Here is a 19200-nt window from a genome sequence, read left to right as displayed (position 1 = left end):
GGAGATTCGGAGTTGGAGTGGGAGGTTGTTCCAGGATTTGACGGTGAGGTAGGAGAAAGAGTGGCCTCCACTCAGAGTTGTCTGGTTGGTTGGTGGAAGGTCAGGCGGTGGTTGATGTAGGAGAGTCCGGCATTGTTGAGGGCCTTGTAGGTGAGAGTCAGCAGCTTGCATCAGCATCTCTTTGGAATGGGTAGCCAGTAGAGATTTCTTAGATGGAGGTGATGCTGGACTGTTTGTGGAGGTCGAGGATGAGTCTGGGTGCGATATTCTGGATGGCCTGTAGTCGTTTGAGGAGGTGGTTAGGGGATCCAGGAACTGCTTTAACCTGGCCCATCATGGAGAGGTCATTGTCCAGGATGATGCCAAGGTTACGGGCATGGTTAGTGAAAGTAGGCGACGGTCCGTGTGCCGATAGCCTCCCTGTGTCATCCCATGGGGAGGTGCTCTTCCCAAAGAGGAGAACTTCAGTCTTGCCTGTGTTCAGTTTCAGGCAGTTGGATTTCCTCTAGTCGGCAACATTGGTCATGGTGTTCTGGAAGTTGCGTTTGATGGTGGCAGTGTCTTCTGTGAGGGAGAGGATGAGTTTGGTGTCGTCCGCGTATGAGATGATGTTGATTCCGTGGGTGCGGATGATGTTAGTCAGTGGGGTCATGTAGGTGTTGAAGACGGTGGGGCTGAGGGATGGTCCCAGGGGGACTCCGCAGGTGATGGTCTTGGGTTCTGAGGTGAATGGAGAAAGGTCGATTCTTTGTGTGCGTAATGTGAGGAAGGAGGAGATCCGCTTGAGGGCTGATGTGGTGAAGTCTGGCAATGAAGGTGTTGTGGGATACGGTGTTAAAGGCCGCTGAGAGGTCGAGGACTATCAGGGCTGTTGGCTCGCCACTGTCGAGGATGGCCCTGATTTCGTCGGGTTCAGTTATCAAGGCGGTCTCAGTGCTGTGGTTTGAGCAGAGCACGGATGGGAGGCGCTAAGTAGGTTGTTTCTTCCCAGGTGATCAGTGAGCTGACAGTCGATGGCTTTCTCCAGGACGTTTGCCAGAAGGGGAGCTGTGAGATAGGACAGTAGTTGAGGTCACTGGGGTCGGCGAAGGACCTCTGTCTGCTTTCAGGTGTTGGGCAACGTGGCAGTGGTGATGGAAGAGTTGAGAATGGTGGGGAGTGCGCTGCTGTTTTCCTTCTGTCCCAGGTTGAGGATAAGGTTTGAGCAGTGGTCTGTCAGTGCTCCGGAGTAAATGGAGGTCATGATCGCCATTGTGATGGACCTGGTAAATCCGTTCGGTGAGGTGGCTGTGAGAGTTGTCTGTGTGTCGGTAGGTGGTTGAGGTCGGATGGCTGCTGGTCGAAGTTGCTGTAGATGTCTGCTATCTTGTTGTGGATGTGGTCTGCCAGGGAGTCTTAAAGGGCTAGGGAAGGGCGCATTGAGTTCTCGGTGGCAGAAAGACATGAGAATTGTCTAGCGATGCTAAAGAGCTCTTTCGTGAGATTGGTGCTTGTCTCAACGCGGATGGTCAGGGCATCCTTTTTGGCTTCCTTTAAGTGGTGGTATTTGCTGAGGGCCTTTATGAAGGTGATGTGGTCTGAAGGGTTTTTGCTGGAGCGCTATCATCTTTTCAGCCATTTGCACTCGTGTTTAAAGGCTCAGAGTTTGGAGGTAAACCAGCTGGCGTGCTTGGTGGATCTTCTGGCGCTGGTCATTTTCATGGCTGCAACAGTGGCGGCCCAGTTGGTAATCCTGTCGGAGAAGTTTTAGTTGGCTTTCTCAAGGTTGCTGGAGGTGTGAGGTCTGTTGGTGTTGAGTCCAGCAGTCCACTGGGGCTTGGTAATTATGTCCCAACTGCAATACACAGGGTGGAGGAGTGGCGAGCCTCTGATGGTGAAGTGGACTATATAGACTATAATGTGGTCTGTCCAGGTGAGTTTGGGGATGTGACTACATTTGATTCTGTTGCTGGCTATAAATATGGGGTCCAGGCTCTGCCTTTGCAGTGTGTGGGGCTAATGACCAGTTGCGCGAGTCCGATATTGCTCATGCTTTCCACGAGGTTGGCGGAGTTGGGGGACATTTGTCGTTGAGGTGGAAGTTCAGGTCACCGAGGAAGATGTCGTTCCTGGAGTCGAATACCAAGGGGGTGATGATTGTGGTGATGAAGTCGCAGAAGCTGGGGGTGGGGGCTAAGGGGTCTGTAGGCTAGGGTTCATTTGACAGTTTTGTTTGCATTGATCAGGATCCCGAAATTGAGGTATTTCATGATTGATGAGATGTCTTCGGTGCTGGTGCAATGGAGCTCTCCCTGCGGATGATGGAGATGCCTCCTCCTTCTCTGTTGGCACAGTTCCTGTGTTTCATCTTGTAGCCGTGAGGCATTGTGGTCGCGGTGTCAAGGGTTGAGGACAGCATGAGCCAGATCTCTGTGCTGAACAGCACTTTGGATGGAAGTGGTGATGGTATCCCAGAATCCAGTGGCATACTTTCAAAGGGATCGGACGTTGAGCAGCATGCACCACGCAGAAGGTCAGTCTCCTCTTGGGACACCAGTCAGAAATATACCAAGGGTGTTGCTGCTGCTTCCACCGAAGAAGGATGGAGAACTGAGACCCATCTTATACCTTTGGCCTTTGGATACCTTTATACGGGCTGAGAAATTCAAAATGCCCACTCTGGCTCAGGATCTTTCTGCTCTTGGCCGAGGGGGTGTCCTAGGACTTACAGGGTTACAGGACACATATTTTCATGTGATAATTTTTCAGTCCCACATAGTTTTTTTTTTAAACTTCTGTTTATTTAAAAAAACAACACTTCCATTTTGACAAGTACATAAAACATGCACAGATAGTTGGAGTCCATATAGAGAAAGTACAGTTTGCAATATCCATAGATCATACGTTGGTCACAGACAGTATCACCTTCACATGTGCGTACTATCCATCCAATATAACAGTGTAAATGCAGTTTATATATATTTTGTTTTCGTTCATAGGCTCTAGCCTCTGCATAACAAATTAACAACACTACTAACCAGCCCAACTAGGAGTACCACATAGGTTCTATGTGGTTCACAGTGGGGACGAAACCGTTCCAATTTCTTGTTCTATTCTTTGATCTCACCTCGGCCTCTCAGGTGTCCACGAAGGAGGTGGTGGCAGATAATCTTTGCTATCTGGGAATGCATGTATTACCATACCTCATTCATTGGTTGCTCAAGGAATGCTCGCTACAGTCCGTTGCAGATCACCTGTGGACGATGGTCGCCCTTCCGTCATCCCCAACACCTATGGAGAGAATTCCCCTTATATTGGGCTATCCTGGCACAGTGGCATTCAAGGCCTTTCCACTGCCACAGGGGGTCAGGGAAATTCCGGATTTGACCTTTATATTTTGGGCTCAGCTCTGGGTCTTGGTGAGGATGGTTCTGAAGTTCCTTGGGCTTCTAGCCTCATGCATCCTCCTTATCCCGAGTGCCAGATAACACATGTGAGACCTTTGGTTTCAGTCAGCACCACTGGGTTAGTCTGTCCGACCCCATACGTACCACAGAAGATACGTCACACGGATCTTCAGTGGTGGCCAGCAGACACCCACCTGATGTGGTAGACCATTTTCCCTACCCTCCATGTATTACCTGTAGTGGTGGATGCATTGTCTCTGGGTTACATGGGGTCACCTGGAAGAGGTGGAAATTGGGTTTGTGGTCTCTAGCACAGTGCCAGCTCCACGTCATTCCATTGCAGCTTCAAGTCATATGGCTAACCCTTAAAACCTTCGTACCAACCATTAAAAGAAGGCTTGGGCAGGTTCATACGGATAACACTTCCGCCATGGGGTACTCCAGCAAGCAAAGCAGGGGGTGTGGGCCTTATTCCAGGAGGCCCTGTGAAAGGTGGCTAGATCAGCAGGGGATTTTTCCAGTGACTAATCACCTCACAAGGTCTATGGAAGCCAGAGCGGACGAACTGGTCAGACATCAGCTGGTGCATCACATATGGATTCTTCTTTCCAGGGTGATTCATGGCATCTACAATCAGTGAGGTGGGCCCGTCTGGGTATTTCCGCCACTACCAAGAACACTACTACTGGTTGCTGATGTTTCAACCAGGAAGGTTTTTAGGAAACACATTTCATCTGTTCTGAAATACAGGTCTCCTATACGCATTCACAGCACTACCTCGAGTCTTGAAGAAAATCTCGACAGGTCGAGCTCAAGTCCTCTTTATCGGCCTGGATTGGGTCAGGAGGGTGCAGTATCCTGAATTCTGGAGCCTGAGCATTTAATCTGGCTACCCCTGCTGTCTCCACAACAGGGCTGGTTCTTGCACTTGAATATTCAGAACCTACACCTCTATGCATGGAGATCGAACAGTGGCAACTGAACAGTTGTGATCTTGGCAGCCAAATATCCTGTGGCAAAATGTATGTACTCTGGATTTTGAGAATGTTTTGTGGCCTGATGTGGGGTCTGTCGGCTTGAGGTCTTGAACTATATCATCAGATGCTCTATATGTTGGTGCCATTGAGACTTTACTGTCCAAACTGCAGGTGGTGGAGAATACTGCAGCCATACTTGTGTGAAATATCCCATCTGGTTCTCCCTCTGCTCCAATACTACACTCTCTGCATTGACTACCTATTAGGAAAAGGCTCATCTTTAAGATGTGCAGCCAGCCTCCCTTCAAAATAGACTCAATACTATCACCCGACCAAAGTGCTGAGATTCACAGACTAAGCCCTACTTAAAATTGCATGGATCCATAACTTCAGATTTGGTGGGAGGTCTTTCTCCTTCCCGGGCCCCTTCTGCTGGAATAAACTTCCCCTACCAATTTGCGTGTGTACAGAGCTGGGAAAGTTTAAAGCAACTCCTAAAACATGGCTGTTTTAGTTCGTTTTGCTAGTCTTAGAAGCGCTGAGACATTCCTCCGGGGATGCTTTGCGGCGCTATACTAAGTGATGCTAACATAACATAACGTGTTGTTTATTTTGTTGTTGGCCCAACAAGGTTTTGCAGTGGGCAACTGTTCAGTATGCCTCAATCAGACCGTAAATTGATCTTCATATTTCACACGTGCATGGCGTTCGAGCCCAGGTACAATTGTTCCTTGCATCTCTTGCTAAGACAGTCTTCCTTATTCCAATCAGTTCTGCACTTCTTGTCTGTGAACAGCAAGCACTCTGTGCAACTTCAGCGCATCGCTTTATTTCATGACAAGTTGGTGCTGAGGACCTGGGCTGCTTTTTGACTAATGTGGTAACAACACTTCAATGTAGGACAATCATTTACCCTACTAGCATGTTTCTGTCTGCCACTTCCCTTAAAATTGAAGAGAGGCTTTATTGGCTTGATCCCAAGAGAGCCCTAAGCTTCCATATTGAACACGCAAAGGAATATTGTGTTGATGATCAGCTTTTTGTGGGGTTTGCCGGTGCCAAACAGGGAAAGGCAGCACAGAAAATAGCTCTGGATTGTCCTATGCATAATGGTATTCTACGCTGTAGTGGAAGAGGAGCCACCAGAGACCTATAGGCTCGTCCTACCAGGTGTAAGGCAATGGAATGTTCTGTTTTAGACTTCTGTCAGGCTGCTACATGTGTCTCAGTGCACAGGTTCACCAAGCACTACTGCTTTGATGGTCAAGTCTACAGAAGGGATCATTTGCCCACTCGATCCTGCAAAACTTTTTCCTCTACTTCGACCCTCTAACTTTTGCGATATATTGCTGCTTGGGTATCTATTCTACTGCTGAGGAATCTATGTTGGAAGTATCCATCAGAAGAACAACCTGATAATACTCTTTCTTGGGTAAATTGTATCCAACTACAAACTCCTGACTGCTCTCCTGCCCCCTGTTTTGTGGAGTGGAAATCTACACAATCTGAAATGGTCTCAAATTGATTTTAGGCAACCTGTCTGATTTGGTCTCATTTGGGGCAGGCAAAGACCAACAAAACAGACATTGATATCACTTCTGGGGCGGCTTGAAGCTGTCACAGAGTTAGACAGTGTCCCCAAGCAATATGCAGGAGCTATCGCTTTCAAGGTCTCTGAATCCAGTTTGGTACTTGGGAATATTTCACAATTTCAGCTCTTGCAGTTAGAGTATCAACCAGTCTGAACATTACTATAGGTAAGTAAGTTTTTCTTCTTTACCATCCTTTTAACTGAATGAGTTGTATCCTTCCAATACTCATATTCAGGGAACTTTTTCTTATAGCACTCTGTGGGAGTGCATCTGTTTTCCAACTCTCCCTTGTGTGCTGCTCAAACTTCCTCCATGGGCTCCGTGTTGCTCCCTCCATCCACCACCCCCAACTTGTCCACCCCCAAAAACACATTTAGGAAAAAACAAGTTGGGCAGGTGTTGTGAGACACACCTGCCCGACTTTCTTTTTCCTAAATGTGTTTTTCTTCTCTTTAGGCCGCCCCTTTGCTTCCCCTTGCATTCAGTTATACCCCCGTTGCTCCTCCATTATTGCTCACCCAACTCTCCCTTGCAATGTTTTAAAAAAATGTTTTCTTTTACATTTTTTGTGGAACTCAGCAACTGCCAATCAACGCTGGACGCTACTTATTTTAATGCGATTTTGTGTACATTTAGATGTTGGTATATGCATGACCATGTGTGATGATGCATGCAAGTGCTGGGCACCCTACAGTCATGAGGCATATGCGTGCATGCATTTCCGGTTTAAGGTTTCAACCTATAATGACTGATAAAACCCCTCCGGAAGGGAAATTGCCCTCACCAGTGTAAACATATAAACACTGAAAAAACCGCTGCAAAACCACAAACTAAATGCTATTCAAAGATAGGAAAAGGAGAGTGAAAGAGTCTTTTTTTATTACTTCCTGTAGGGGCCAATATAATTTATCTTTGTTATATAAGGTAGCAGTAAGAAAGACTGAGCTTACATTATTCTGCTTGATTTTTGTAGTTTAGGGATGTCACTAAAATATTGTTTCTTCCTTCTTTCAGTTTTGTGGTCTTCGGTATAAAGTTACAGGGGTTAGAAGCATGTTTTAGGTGTTTATTCATGTTATAAACTGTAGAGAATCAGGAAATATCAAAATAATATTTGAGTTTTTGGCTATATTTGAATCTTTTACTGATAGGAAAAATGTAGGTTTCATAAGAATCTTTTACAATATGTACCATCACATTTACCCACAGAAAATGGGTAGACAACCTTGATACATTAGCCCCCTTTTCTAGTGAGTCAGTATTGATAGTAGGTGAATTGCCCAAAGCCCCAGGCTTTAAACGTTCAATGCAAGATATAGTGACAGGTATATGTGAAAAAAGTGCAGTCACATAGCATCTGGGATTCTGGTGAAAACATGACACCAGACTTTTGGAAAACATGGTACGCAGTGTTACTTGGAATGCTGCAGCAAAAAGTTCTTACTAAGTTCAACAAAGATTGGAGTGATGATATTGTGTGTATTTACAGTGATTCAGCTACATATATGAAAAAGATGTGTGATGACCAGTCAAAATTGATACCTGAGCTGAAGTGCTTCCCTGTAAGAGATTCTTGCCACTTTTTAGATTGTATGCTTAAAGCATCTTTTTTGTGCATTGTGCGGCATCAAAGAAAGAGTCATCCCAACTGTGTCACTTAGCTGGTGGTTCTCAATCCTTGAGGCCATGAATGCTATATTATTATGCATGTGGCAACCGTTTACAGAACTTTTGCTGAGTGATGATGCCAAAGGCAAGAATGTGAGGATCTTTGTCGCATATGGCTAGTGATTTGAAAAAAGTACACTCTACTGCATTTTTAGATTTTTACAGGAAAGCTTGACTGCTGTAGTGGATAGAATTAAAAAAACTAGAGTCGGAAAGCACCCTTGTCTACTAAGTGTGCAGCACAATTGGTGTAGATGTGAAGGCTGCGCAACACTTTTAGTGACTTTGGATTTGCAACATGTTCCATGTTAGAGTGGTTGCCACTTGGTAAGCAAAGAAATGTTGAGGAGCAACTCAGGAACTTTTATTTCACTGTGTAAGAGAAATAGCCCTTCACTAACCATGGCATTTGATGTCATTGAAGCCTCACTGTGGTACTCTGCACAAATTATAGATCCCTTCTGTAAAGGGAAATTTTCTCTGGAGTTTTAAAAGTGCTGCATCATTTTTGACTGCTTCAATAACTCTGAGGGCATATGCGCTCAGTTCAATGCATATGTTACAGAACGTGTCACAGAGAATCACAATCTTTAGGTGCACCAGTATTAGCGTGGGAAGCTATGTCAGTGGCCAGAGTTAGCAAGTTGTGTACTGGCTATTTTGCAGTTGCCGGACTAGTGACAATGTCGAAGAGGGCCTTTTCTCAGATAAAAGTTTACATGGGAAGGAAAGAGCGAGCGTGCATAACCAAAGACTCACTGAAGAATTATTGTATGGTGTACTACGAAAAGTTTGATTTTGTAAAAATGTATTTGGACCTCATATACACTGTACGTACACTGTCTATAAACCATGTACTATCAGTGAAGAAAGCAAGCAATAATAAAAGCAAAAAGTTCCATAAACATTGGAATAACACTGTTTCTATTGTTTTTAATGGTGCGAAAATGTGGAACCACTGATAACCACCGTTTTTTTAAGGTATTGAGATCACTTGAAAACACTTAAAAAACCCAACCAGAATTGACCAAAAATAGAAACTGAAAACAGGAAAGCATAATCATAAAGCATATACATGTAATCTCACTTTTTAGGTCTCACCTACCTGACAATACAAGTTGTATCCTCCCATGAGGACTGCCCTTGTTACATGAGTTCTTACTCTTCATGTTAGCTGTACTTTGAGAGAACACTTTTTTTGGTTGGACTGCCTATGCTCGTTAAGTGTTCTGTTTACTTGTGCCTGAAACTTTGGTCTGCTTGCCAAATCTCCCTGTACCTCCCACTCACCCCTTCCACAATACTGCACACAAGCCCCTTGCTATCCCTTAATCTCCCCCTTCCTCCTGCTCACCCCTCTCACAACTCACCACCCCTCCAAGGCTACTGCTCTTTTTTGTGTGTTTAATTTGCACTTCATTTACTCTGCAGTGCCCTCATTTAATCTCCCTATGCAATCTCCCCCTATCCCTCTCCCACAACACTGCTTGCCAGCATCCACCCCTGAGATCACAGACCTAGATGTAATTATTTAGCAAGGTAATATGAGGTGTGATCTGGAGGTCAGAAAAACTTTGTAGCAAGTGCAATGACGTAGTTGCATTCCAATAAAATAATTCATTTGAAAAAACAAACATACAAATATATTCTTGGATGTTCCTTGCACCCTCTACCACATCTTTGCTGGCAATGCTATATTGGTAAAAAAGGGTGCAGTACCTTATGTGGCCAAAAGAGGTCACAAGGGATACCTTCGGTACTGCACCCTTTTCCTGCGTTGTGCACATTAGAACAGTAAATGTTGCTGTACCCACAATAATTTGCTGCGTAGGTAAATACATTTAAGGTCCCAAAGGCGAGACCGATTGAATTGCAAATGCTTGTTTAAATTTACCAATGCTTCTTAGATTGGTAAATAAAAAAAAGTCACCTACGTCATTTCGTAGGCACACACGTGCAGTGATGCATGCGTGCGCTGACAAAATGCCATAGCATCATATTTACACTTGTTTTCCTTTTTTGAATTTACTTTTCACCTTTTGTCCAGTGCTGGACAACATAAGGAAACATGATTTTGTCAATGCTGCACAGCATTGGCACAGCTAATAGATTCAAAAGGTGAGAGTCCTATTAGATTTTCCAAAGCTTGATAAAACCGCAAATTCAGAATTAACAGACCCCCTTGTAAGTCATCCCAAATCAGCAACTTCTCCTAAACTATTGAGGTTTGGTGCTTTTGAAAACCTGTTTAAATTGCCAACGATATATCAAATGAAATGTAAGGTGAGCATCTTAAAGAACAAATGGATTTGCAAGCTAATGTGGCAGCTAATTGTACTTTGTATTAGTAAAACGATTTTCACTTTGTTTTTTTCCACAGCGCTTCCTTTTTCAGCAGTAAGCATGGCACTCACCCAGGGTCTCATTTCCAGAGGTAAATTACACAAGTATGGTGATATTTTTTACTGTTGTCCTTTGCATTTCACGAATTGCCACTTGCCTATAGGCTTCTGCCTCCATAGACATATGCGGCCTATATGGAACTACGGATATCCTATCGACCGGCTCTTCCACATACAGGTGTATTGTGTGGAGGATACTGTATGCCTTTTTCAGTCTACACGTGTTCTTAGTTTCACATGGAAATACATTGTGCAAATCCCTCTGCACTTTTCATCTCACTTAGTAGCACTTCCGCATTATTCTAGTTATGGTGCTGTGTCAAATTTCACTGTGATATATTTGGAAACATGGAGACTTTGGTAAGGACCGGACTAATGGAAGCTGCCATAAGGAGAAACGGTGTAAGTTGTTGGTTCTCTGCTTTATTTCATATCATGTAATATTGTTGAGTTGACCCTTTTACTACCTCATTCTTTAAATCTTCTAGATATCATTTGAATTGAGAATGAAAAGTTGATAGTAAATGTATTCATGTATTTATTATATTATTGTAACAAAAGTTTCCTATTAAAAATAAGAAAGTTGTCAAAAGTTTATTTAAGTCATTGGAATATTAAATATTACGAAGCAGGCCAATGCATAGAATATTAGAGACTGGTAAAAGGGTGTAAAAATATCATGCAGGCAAATAGTATGAAACTCCCTCTGAAACAAACAGCGGGATTGGGCTATACTGACTGACTGTACACAAACAGAGACATTCTACGTGGAGCTCTTTAAATGCATATGTTAATGGTGAATGGCGTTTGAAAAGCGTTTAAACAGCAGAGTGTGCAGTGGTCCTGAGGGTAAAAGCAGCATAATGGAGCTTCTTTGAAAATTGGATCAAGAGCGCTGTGTAAACCACTAGATCTTGAGTGTTTGTCGAAGGTTGAGAAAGTAATTATTCATTCTGATGGCGAGAGGATACGAGTGCCACAGAATGGGTATTAAAGCATGGACACAGCCCCCAAACCTTTCCTTCCTAAATCAAGGAACATTGAGGCAGCATTGCTATGGTAGATTGAAGACGGATCCTTATGAAAGCAAGAGAATTGTCTTAATGTACAGTGGCTTTGGAAGAAGACTTGAAGGTTATTTGTGCTTTGCCAGAGAGACAGCATAAGAAGACAAAATAGGCTTGACATGAGAGAATCTAAGAGCACCCATGATTCTTTGAGCTGCTTGATTTTTTGCAGTATGACACCACTTTAGTCTTCAGTTGGTTGGATCCTAGATACACGGAGTTTGCATAACTCCAATGCGAAATGACTAATGCTGAAACTGTTAGCATTTTGCCACCTACAGTTAAAAGGGAGAGGATTTTCTGAAGACAGCACATGTAGTATTGGTACCCCTGACCCTTTTCCTTTCTCCCAAAAGTGGTGTCACCTTTCACTTTATGGCAGTGTATGACGCTTACTGAGTTCTCTTTCCTCACCTCATCCTTCTGTTGCCAGATGCCTCTTTTATGATCAAGGAGCCTGTGTTGATAATTCACTTTTTGTGGGTTTCAGTGGTAGAAACAGAAAAAGACAGTGCAGAAGCAGACCATATCCTGATAAAAAGGAGTATTGTTTTTACATCATGCTTTGATAGGACTTGGCCTTAAAGGATTCTCCTGTGAGCTCTAGGGCTCTTTTTTGTCAGCAGAGTTTTATATAGCGCAAACTTCACCTGAAGGTATCTGGTATCAGAGCGCTTTACACGAGCACCAGTTGCGTTACATGGTTATCATTGCACCAGGATGAAAGCCACGACTACGGCTCAGCAGTCACTTGCGCATCTGTCCATACCTTCATCAGGCTGTTTTGATGTGCATGTTTGCAAGGAGAGCCATTTTGCCTGTTCAGTCTTGTAGGACTTCCTGGTGTAAGTCCATTTCTCAGAACCAACACTTTGGAGGAGACCTTGGTTTGGTACTGATTTCCAAAGTAAGTTATCTGTGGTTAGAAGAACAAGAAAGAGTATTACCAACGATTGGTCACTTATTCTGCGTTGTTCACCAAACAAGCTCATCAGGAGTGTTGTGTTGCATGTTCAGCTACCCTAAGAATGTCTTGTACAATCGTGGCACATAACTGTACAGTTTTAAAATCCCACCCCTCCAAGTACATTCTCAGTCATATGTTATAACAACTATTATGTTAGGTTCAGCATTGTATCAGTGGTGGCCATGTAATTCCGTGGATGTCTACAAAATGCCGCCAATTATCCATGGCCAGCATTACACCAGTGTTGGGCATCAACATGCCATGGATGTCCACAGTATGCCAGGAATTACTACCATAATATCAGGACTGGTATTATTCCAGGGGTGAAAATCCTCATGGCACGGATGGCCACAGTATGCCATGAACTGCCACCATTATGCCAGGACCCGCATTTTAAAAAGGACTGGTATCATTGTTGCATAAATGCCCCCTACGCCAGAATTACCAACATTATGCCAGGGTCAGGATAATTACAAATGTAAGCATCATCAAGTCACGGAGGCCCACTATGAGCCAGGATTTAACACTATTTTGCCTGTGCCATAATTTTACTAGTCTTCTGCATCATGCCATGGATTCCCAGATTTTGTTATGAATTCCCCAGTTTTATGAATTCCCCAGTTTTATGCCAGGCATGGGCACTGTACTCATACACATGTAGTCACTAAAACATAAACTTTTGCAGACCGAGATACACACAAGCTTTGAGTCAGACACACACACACACCTCATAGCTTACATTTCACTGCCTCTAGAATCCCAACTTCTACCCAGCTGCCTCAGATGTTCCTTGCCACACAAGCACTTGGCTCGGGTTGCTTTTTCCCAGTTCGAAATACCAGCAGTATCGCTTTAATAGAGCAATGGAAAACTGCACTTAAGGAAGGGGATAGGAAGGTTTCCCCACCCAACCGGTCTGGGGAAGGAGTGGATCAGCACAGCTATATCCACTTGATATTTAGTTCCACTGCTACGCGAATAACATTTGAGGGGGAGTAAGAGTGGTGCGCCTTTACTTATTCAATCCTTGGCCTCTCCTTTGTGATGTAATACTTAAGTCTCCATGCCCATCAAGGGATTGATCAGTAAAAAAAAAAGAATTAAAAGCTCCCTGTTGACATGGTGAGGGTTGGGATTACAGTGTCTGTGGCCTGGTCCCAGTCGATTCTATAAGGTATTTCTCTCCCACCTGGACCTAGTAAAGAGTGGTAAATCTTAGTATGTCTTCAGAATTAGTAACTGATTGGTGATAAATCTGAACAGGCCTGGGAATGAATATGTGATGGGTGCAAAATCTGAGAAGATCCTGAACCATTGATAGAGTAGCTGCCTGCCTTCCTGTCATGAGTAGCCCTGGTTGACAGTTGCTGAAGAGCACAGTACATTCATTGCAGCCACAAAAAACCCAGTCCCGGCAAGTTCAGAGACGAGGAGAGAGATATCCAGTTGAGCTGCAGAAAGACCACTTATCTTCTTGCCTTCTACCATGGCCCATACTATTGAGCTGGCTATTAACTGGAATACTGAACAAGTACATCAGTATAAGTATCTTGGCCTTCTCTTTTCAGTGGTTTCTCTTTGGTGGGACTTGGAAAAGAGGCTATCCTGGAGGAAAAAGCCATCAAACACATTTTCTCTGTAAACCTAACTGTAAATATTGAGGTTCAGTGTTTTACAAACTATTGGGGGACATCAGTACCAAGCTAAGAGCTTCTGAGATGTATGCAAATGTGACTTGAGCAAAGGAAAAAGACAAGGCCTTAAACACCAGTGAGAGAAACTTCTTCAGACACTGGTAGCAAAAAGCAGATTTCAAGCATGAATCATACAATTTAGTGCCAAGTCTTCTTTGTTTTCTTTAGCAAGTTCTATTGAGTGGCTGCTTGAGTTCGAGATTATTGCATGGAAATGAAATACATGGAAATAATCAAGACGTTATTACCTTTACTCAGATAAACATCATTTGAGAAAAATGAAATATGTACAGATTGGTGAAGGATACAGAGAAAAATGAATTTAAATAAGTAAAGGTAGAGTTAAAGATCAAAGAAAAGGCAAGAACAAATGCACTGAGATGTAGCAGGAAATCCCGGGTTGCAAAGACTATGAAGACATAAATGTTGAACTAGGACCAGAAGAGTATCTTAAGGGAATGTCCTCACTGCTACTAAGAAAGTTGTTCACCAAACTAAGAAGGTCTTTGTTGGCACTGTGGCAAAGAAATTGGTTGTGAATTGAAATGCACCCTTAATCCACACCTGGAATATGTTTTACAGCACAGTCCCTGCCTAATTCACATTTTCAGTCACACCACCTCAGTCATTTATAGTCTCTTCCTTATTACTCCCCTAGTTCTCATTCAGTCATTCCAAGGCAGATTGAGGTCTTAAGATAAGTACAAGAATCAACACATATTGTGCAGAGAGCAGGAGAACCTTTAAAGTCTGCATCTGTCCTATAATAGTGGTTGAAGTCTACTTCATCGGTCCAACAGATATGTCCTTGACATACAGCAATCCCTTGCACGTCCAGCTGTCTGACTCCCACATGAACTGATAGAGTTTCTGTAGGTTTAAGTTATCAAAAGAACTGGCATCGCCCAACTTTTAATAGGCCTGGGAGAGTAGTCCACCCTCTCTGTATTTCAGTAGTTTTAAGCGTACATACTTTTATTGACCAGTCCATCTTATTCTACTTGCCAAGTGGCACCAGAGGCTATCCCCTTGATTGTGTTGTTGGAATTCTACCTGGAATATTTCTTGTTGGTCAGAATATGCTTTATTGTATTCCCTAGAGATTCCTGGTACAAATGCCATACAACTGGAAATGCAACACGCAACTGGACAATAACTTGCACTTACACCATTCATTGACTGACATTTGTCCTATGCTTATGAGGTATGCACATCAGTTTGCTCAAAATCTGGGACATATTTCTGGCCATAAAGTTACTCTTTTCCATTCACTTAGGTCAATAGAGGTGTATTCAGGCTGAAAATCATAACTGTATGTATAATCACTTTCACTTCCCCCATAAAAAATGTTGATTGCTCAGTTGTGCTGAAGTGGAGAACGGGAAGGCCCCTTGTGTAGGTGCACATTCTGCCTTAATAATGGTGTATACACCTCAGCTGGTGGAGGCCTCATTCTAAACTAGTGGGAGTTACTTTCTAAAAATGTTTGCACCCAGAGTTTTACCTTGTTCAGGAAGAGGCGTTCAGTAATACAGTAGTACTCCTAGGTACTTCGTTACTCTACACTAATGTTGATTGTACTTCCAGTACTGATGGGCACATTCTCTTTTCACCAGAGCCAGTTTCTTTAACATTCCAAATGCATGGCAGTTTTACTGAGCTCTAGAGCCTTACCCCATAGACCCACTGTCCATTCTGGATCCTATATCATTACTTAGAGCAGAGATGTACATGTTATCTCAAGTTTGAAATCTAAGGGAACTGGATTTAGGAGTAAAGGGCAGCTTTGTGCCTGCAGCTTGTCCAACAACCCAGTGGTAGTTACAATTACTTCCATGTGCCGCTATCTCAGTTACAATCCTAGTAGTATCTTTTAATCTGAAGAATTTTGAACTCGTAGAAAACATGCAAAGTTTAACAGTTTGGCACTATATATTAGGACAACGGTTTATAACCTTTTGGTATCTGTGGACCACCACTTAATCATGACTGGACTCCGGGGACCCCCTCAAACCCCCAGTCGTTACTGGAATCTAGGGACCCTCAGCCTAAGCAATTTCTATGATTTTAACTTCAAAACAATACACAAAAATACAAAACTAAATATACGCCAAACAAATGCTAAAAAATTGAAATATTTTGTCTAATTCACAATCCATTATAGAAAAAGTTTTCACATTTTCAATTTTGCTTCTTTACTTGTATATATTTTATTAATGTCAATGTATTAGTTGTAATGTTTAATTTGGTAACACAGTGATGGACCACCGGAGCAGACCTCGCGGACCCCTACTGGTCCTCGGACCACAGCATAAGAACTACTAGAATTTAGGAGAAAAACACTGCACACCCAATGGTCTCACCCTTACTAGTAGGTGAAAGAACAATCTCAACTCCTGCATTAGAGTGGTTCATGTTTTCACACTAATTGATAATAAAAGGAACCCTGTTCTTAAATAACCAACTTACTCCTAGCAAGCGAATTCTTTAGAACTGAGCATGAAGATGTTTCAGCCGAGGCCTAGTCAGCTAATATAAGAGTGTTAACAATGATTTTTTTTTGTTTTTTAGGAATATTGTCAACCTCTTCAAGATTTGGTTCTCTTCCAAAAGTTGCATGTAAGTATAAAATGTGCAATGTGTTACTTATTCAACAGTTGTAAGAAGTAGTCCTAGCTCAGTGATGTGGCAAAGTTAGATTATAAGAAAGACAGTTTTCCTCCTTATTTTTCTGATGCTAACGTTAAAAGGGAGCTTCCACAAAAAAAGGGAAAAAAAACATACCAGACTTCTGTGAGTTTTTTTTTTTTACAGTTTTTGTGGCTGGGTGTAGGGGGGAAATCAATCTCTTGACATTTGTGACAAACATAGTATTCTAGGGGCCGGCAGTGTTCTTATACCCCACTTCGTATCCCCTTTATCCTCATTCATCCCTCATATCTTCTTACGGTATATTTCAGCCATTGTAAAATTGATCCAGTTCTGGGGAGGCACACTGGGGGATGGCTATGGCCATTGTGTTTGTGTTATTCCCAAATGTAAAGCTTGATTTCATCTTTAGTTAGGTTTCATTTCAATTTATGAAGAAGTCCTTTTTGGAATGAGATATTTCTGTGAAGGTTTGACTTAAAGTGAACAAAACTTTGATTTTGCATGCGATCCTGTCTTTGTTTCCTTGACACTTTCTCTGCAACCCCTTACCCTCTTCTTTTTTTTTTATTTGTTTGAGTTTTATAATGCGCTGGCTAGACCCGGAGGTATCTGAGCGCTTTACACGAGGTTCCACATTGTTACAAAGATACACCAGTTACAAATTACATCTGTTGCAAACATTAATGAGCATAGAAGACAAGCTGAAGGAGTGTAGGAGGGTGAGGTAAACGGGTGGGAAGGAGATATGGCGCAGAGACGAAGGAAAGTCTGCCCAAAGTCCGGCTGGGTAGGTGACAGCCTTGGGGCGGGGGGGGAGTCCACAGCCTATCTTCTTTATAGCTGTCAAGGTAGCTCCACCGGGCATCGGTCAAAAAGCATGGTCTCAATGGTCAGTGGTAAGGTCAGTAAGGGAGGAAGTAGACACAGCAGGGATACATGGAGAACAATGCCCAATGTTCAGCTGGGTAGGTGATGGTCAAGGGGGTGAATACACATCAAAAAAGGGAGGGAGATGGAGGAACTAGCTAGGTTCAACCTCCTATATTTTACAGTACAACACAAAAAAATCCATATGTGATGGATCATAGGAACCTAGCCAGAGAGATAGTAGGTCCACCCAATTGGGTGGACCTACTATCTCTCTGGCTAGGTTCCTATGATCCATCACATATGGATTTTTTTGTGTTGTACGATCAAGGGGGTGAACCAGGGCCAATCTCCTCTAGCGGTCTAGCAGCTCCTCCGGGCATCAGCCATGTTGCTCAGGTCTCATCGGAAGGGAAGAACAAGAGAAGTCAGACATAAAAGAACAAGACCCCACTAGAGGATAAAGGGAATGGGGGAAGGAAGTAGAAACAGGTGGCAGGGAAGGAGATCAGTTCTGGAACCCTGGCAGTGGACAAAAAAAGTATCTAAAGGGGAGGAGAGGCCAATCTGCTGGGACTCCACGGTCAGGTAAACATCTCCCTAGATGACGCCTCTGCTGAGATCTCCATGGAAGCGGAGATGACAGTGGTTGGTGTAGACCAGCCCGGCTTCGGAGAGGGAACTAGGTTCTGCCATTGTGTCAGCTGGAGAAACGAAAGCAGTGTAGGCCGCCATATTAAGGACAGGCAAATCATGACCAATGCTATATAGATCCTTGTGTAGGCGTAATTGCGGGAATTGGTCTCAGCCACGATGAATTCCTAATCGTGTAAGACCACAGATTGGCCAGACGCCAGGCTGATGGGGAGAAGCGTGGGGTAGATGTTGCGGGACTTCATCTGTCTCTGGAGGTCTGGGCCGAAATTCACGGAGGTATTGCAGGAAGGTGAGCAGCGACTCCCCATGTCCTCAACAGAGTAATCCTTGCTGGGAGTAGAGAGAGCTGAGCTGTATTGCACATGGGGGACCCCTCAGGGTATACCGCTAAGCCTCCCGTGGCAGCCTGACTGCGGGTGCCATTTTAGGGTCGGGCGTCGATCCCCAGGCTCACCAAGAGCACTGCTAAATTACGAGAGAACAATTAGATTACAATCACCAGCGTGGCCCGGGCGACCAGGCAGCCCGAGTTATTATTACGGTTCCCAATCAGCCTCCTGTGACTCTCTCTCAGTCCCAATATTTTCTCATCAGCCCCCATGCCCTACCCGTGTTGCCACTAAAGTGCTGTACATTTCCCATCCACTTGCATACCTACTGCAATCTTGTCTTGTTTCTCTATGGTCTTGTTGTCTCCCCAATAAAGCACTATGTCTTTCCCCCAACTCGTATTTCTTTACCTGGACTTCTCTTTAGTCCCTCACTTCGGAGCATCTCTCTCTCTCTTCTGCTCCTCCTTTCAGTGGCTACCATTTGATCCCATATTTTCCAATCAGTCCATGTGTCATCCCCAAAGCTGATGCCTTTTACTCTTAACTGCACTTCTCTCCATCAGTCCTTGATTTCTCTGTGCTCCTTCCCACTTCTACGTCCCTTCATCCACTTCCCATGTCTACCTCACGCTCTCTCTGATCTTTTTCTAGCCTTCCGTGTCTCCCCTTTTTTCTCCGTGCATTCCCCTTATGATTGCGTGATGAGTGGAATTTTATTGCCTCTCCTTTAATGTTTATGACTGTCCCATTGTAGATATTGTTAAACAGCTTTGTAGAAGCCACTTATTTGCAGTACTTCTGGCCATTAGACATTCCTTTAGTAACGATCTTAGTTAAAAATAGTCACAATTACTAACCTGCTAAAGGCAAAACTGCTTTAAAAGGATCAGTAGTCAGATTGGTTAAATCAGTGATTGCAAAGAGGTTCAAAATGAGTGC

At 43.6% G+C, this 19200-nt stretch overlaps 1 protein-coding gene across 1 annotated transcript in view; it reads left to right on the top strand.

Moving 5' to 3' along the window:
* The window catches only part of OCIAD1 (OCIA domain containing 1), a 231046-nt gene that overhangs the window by 111423 nt on the left and 100423 nt on the right, over positions 1-19200 (top strand). The window contains exons 3-4 of the mRNA XM_086962661.1: positions 10004-10057; positions 16325-16372. Coding sequence (XP_086818787.1) covers positions 10004-10057; positions 16325-16372 — 102 coding nt within the window. The remainder of the gene's footprint in view (positions 1-10003; positions 10058-16324; positions 16373-19200) is intronic.

This window comes from Lissotriton vulgaris, chromosome 3_1 (assembly GCF_964263255.1).
Source record: "Lissotriton vulgaris chromosome 3_1, aLisVul1.2, whole genome shotgun sequence".
Lineage (NCBI taxonomy): Eukaryota > Metazoa > Chordata > Amphibia > Caudata > Salamandridae > Lissotriton > Lissotriton vulgaris.
This window is presented reverse-complemented; position numbering and strand designations above follow the sequence as displayed.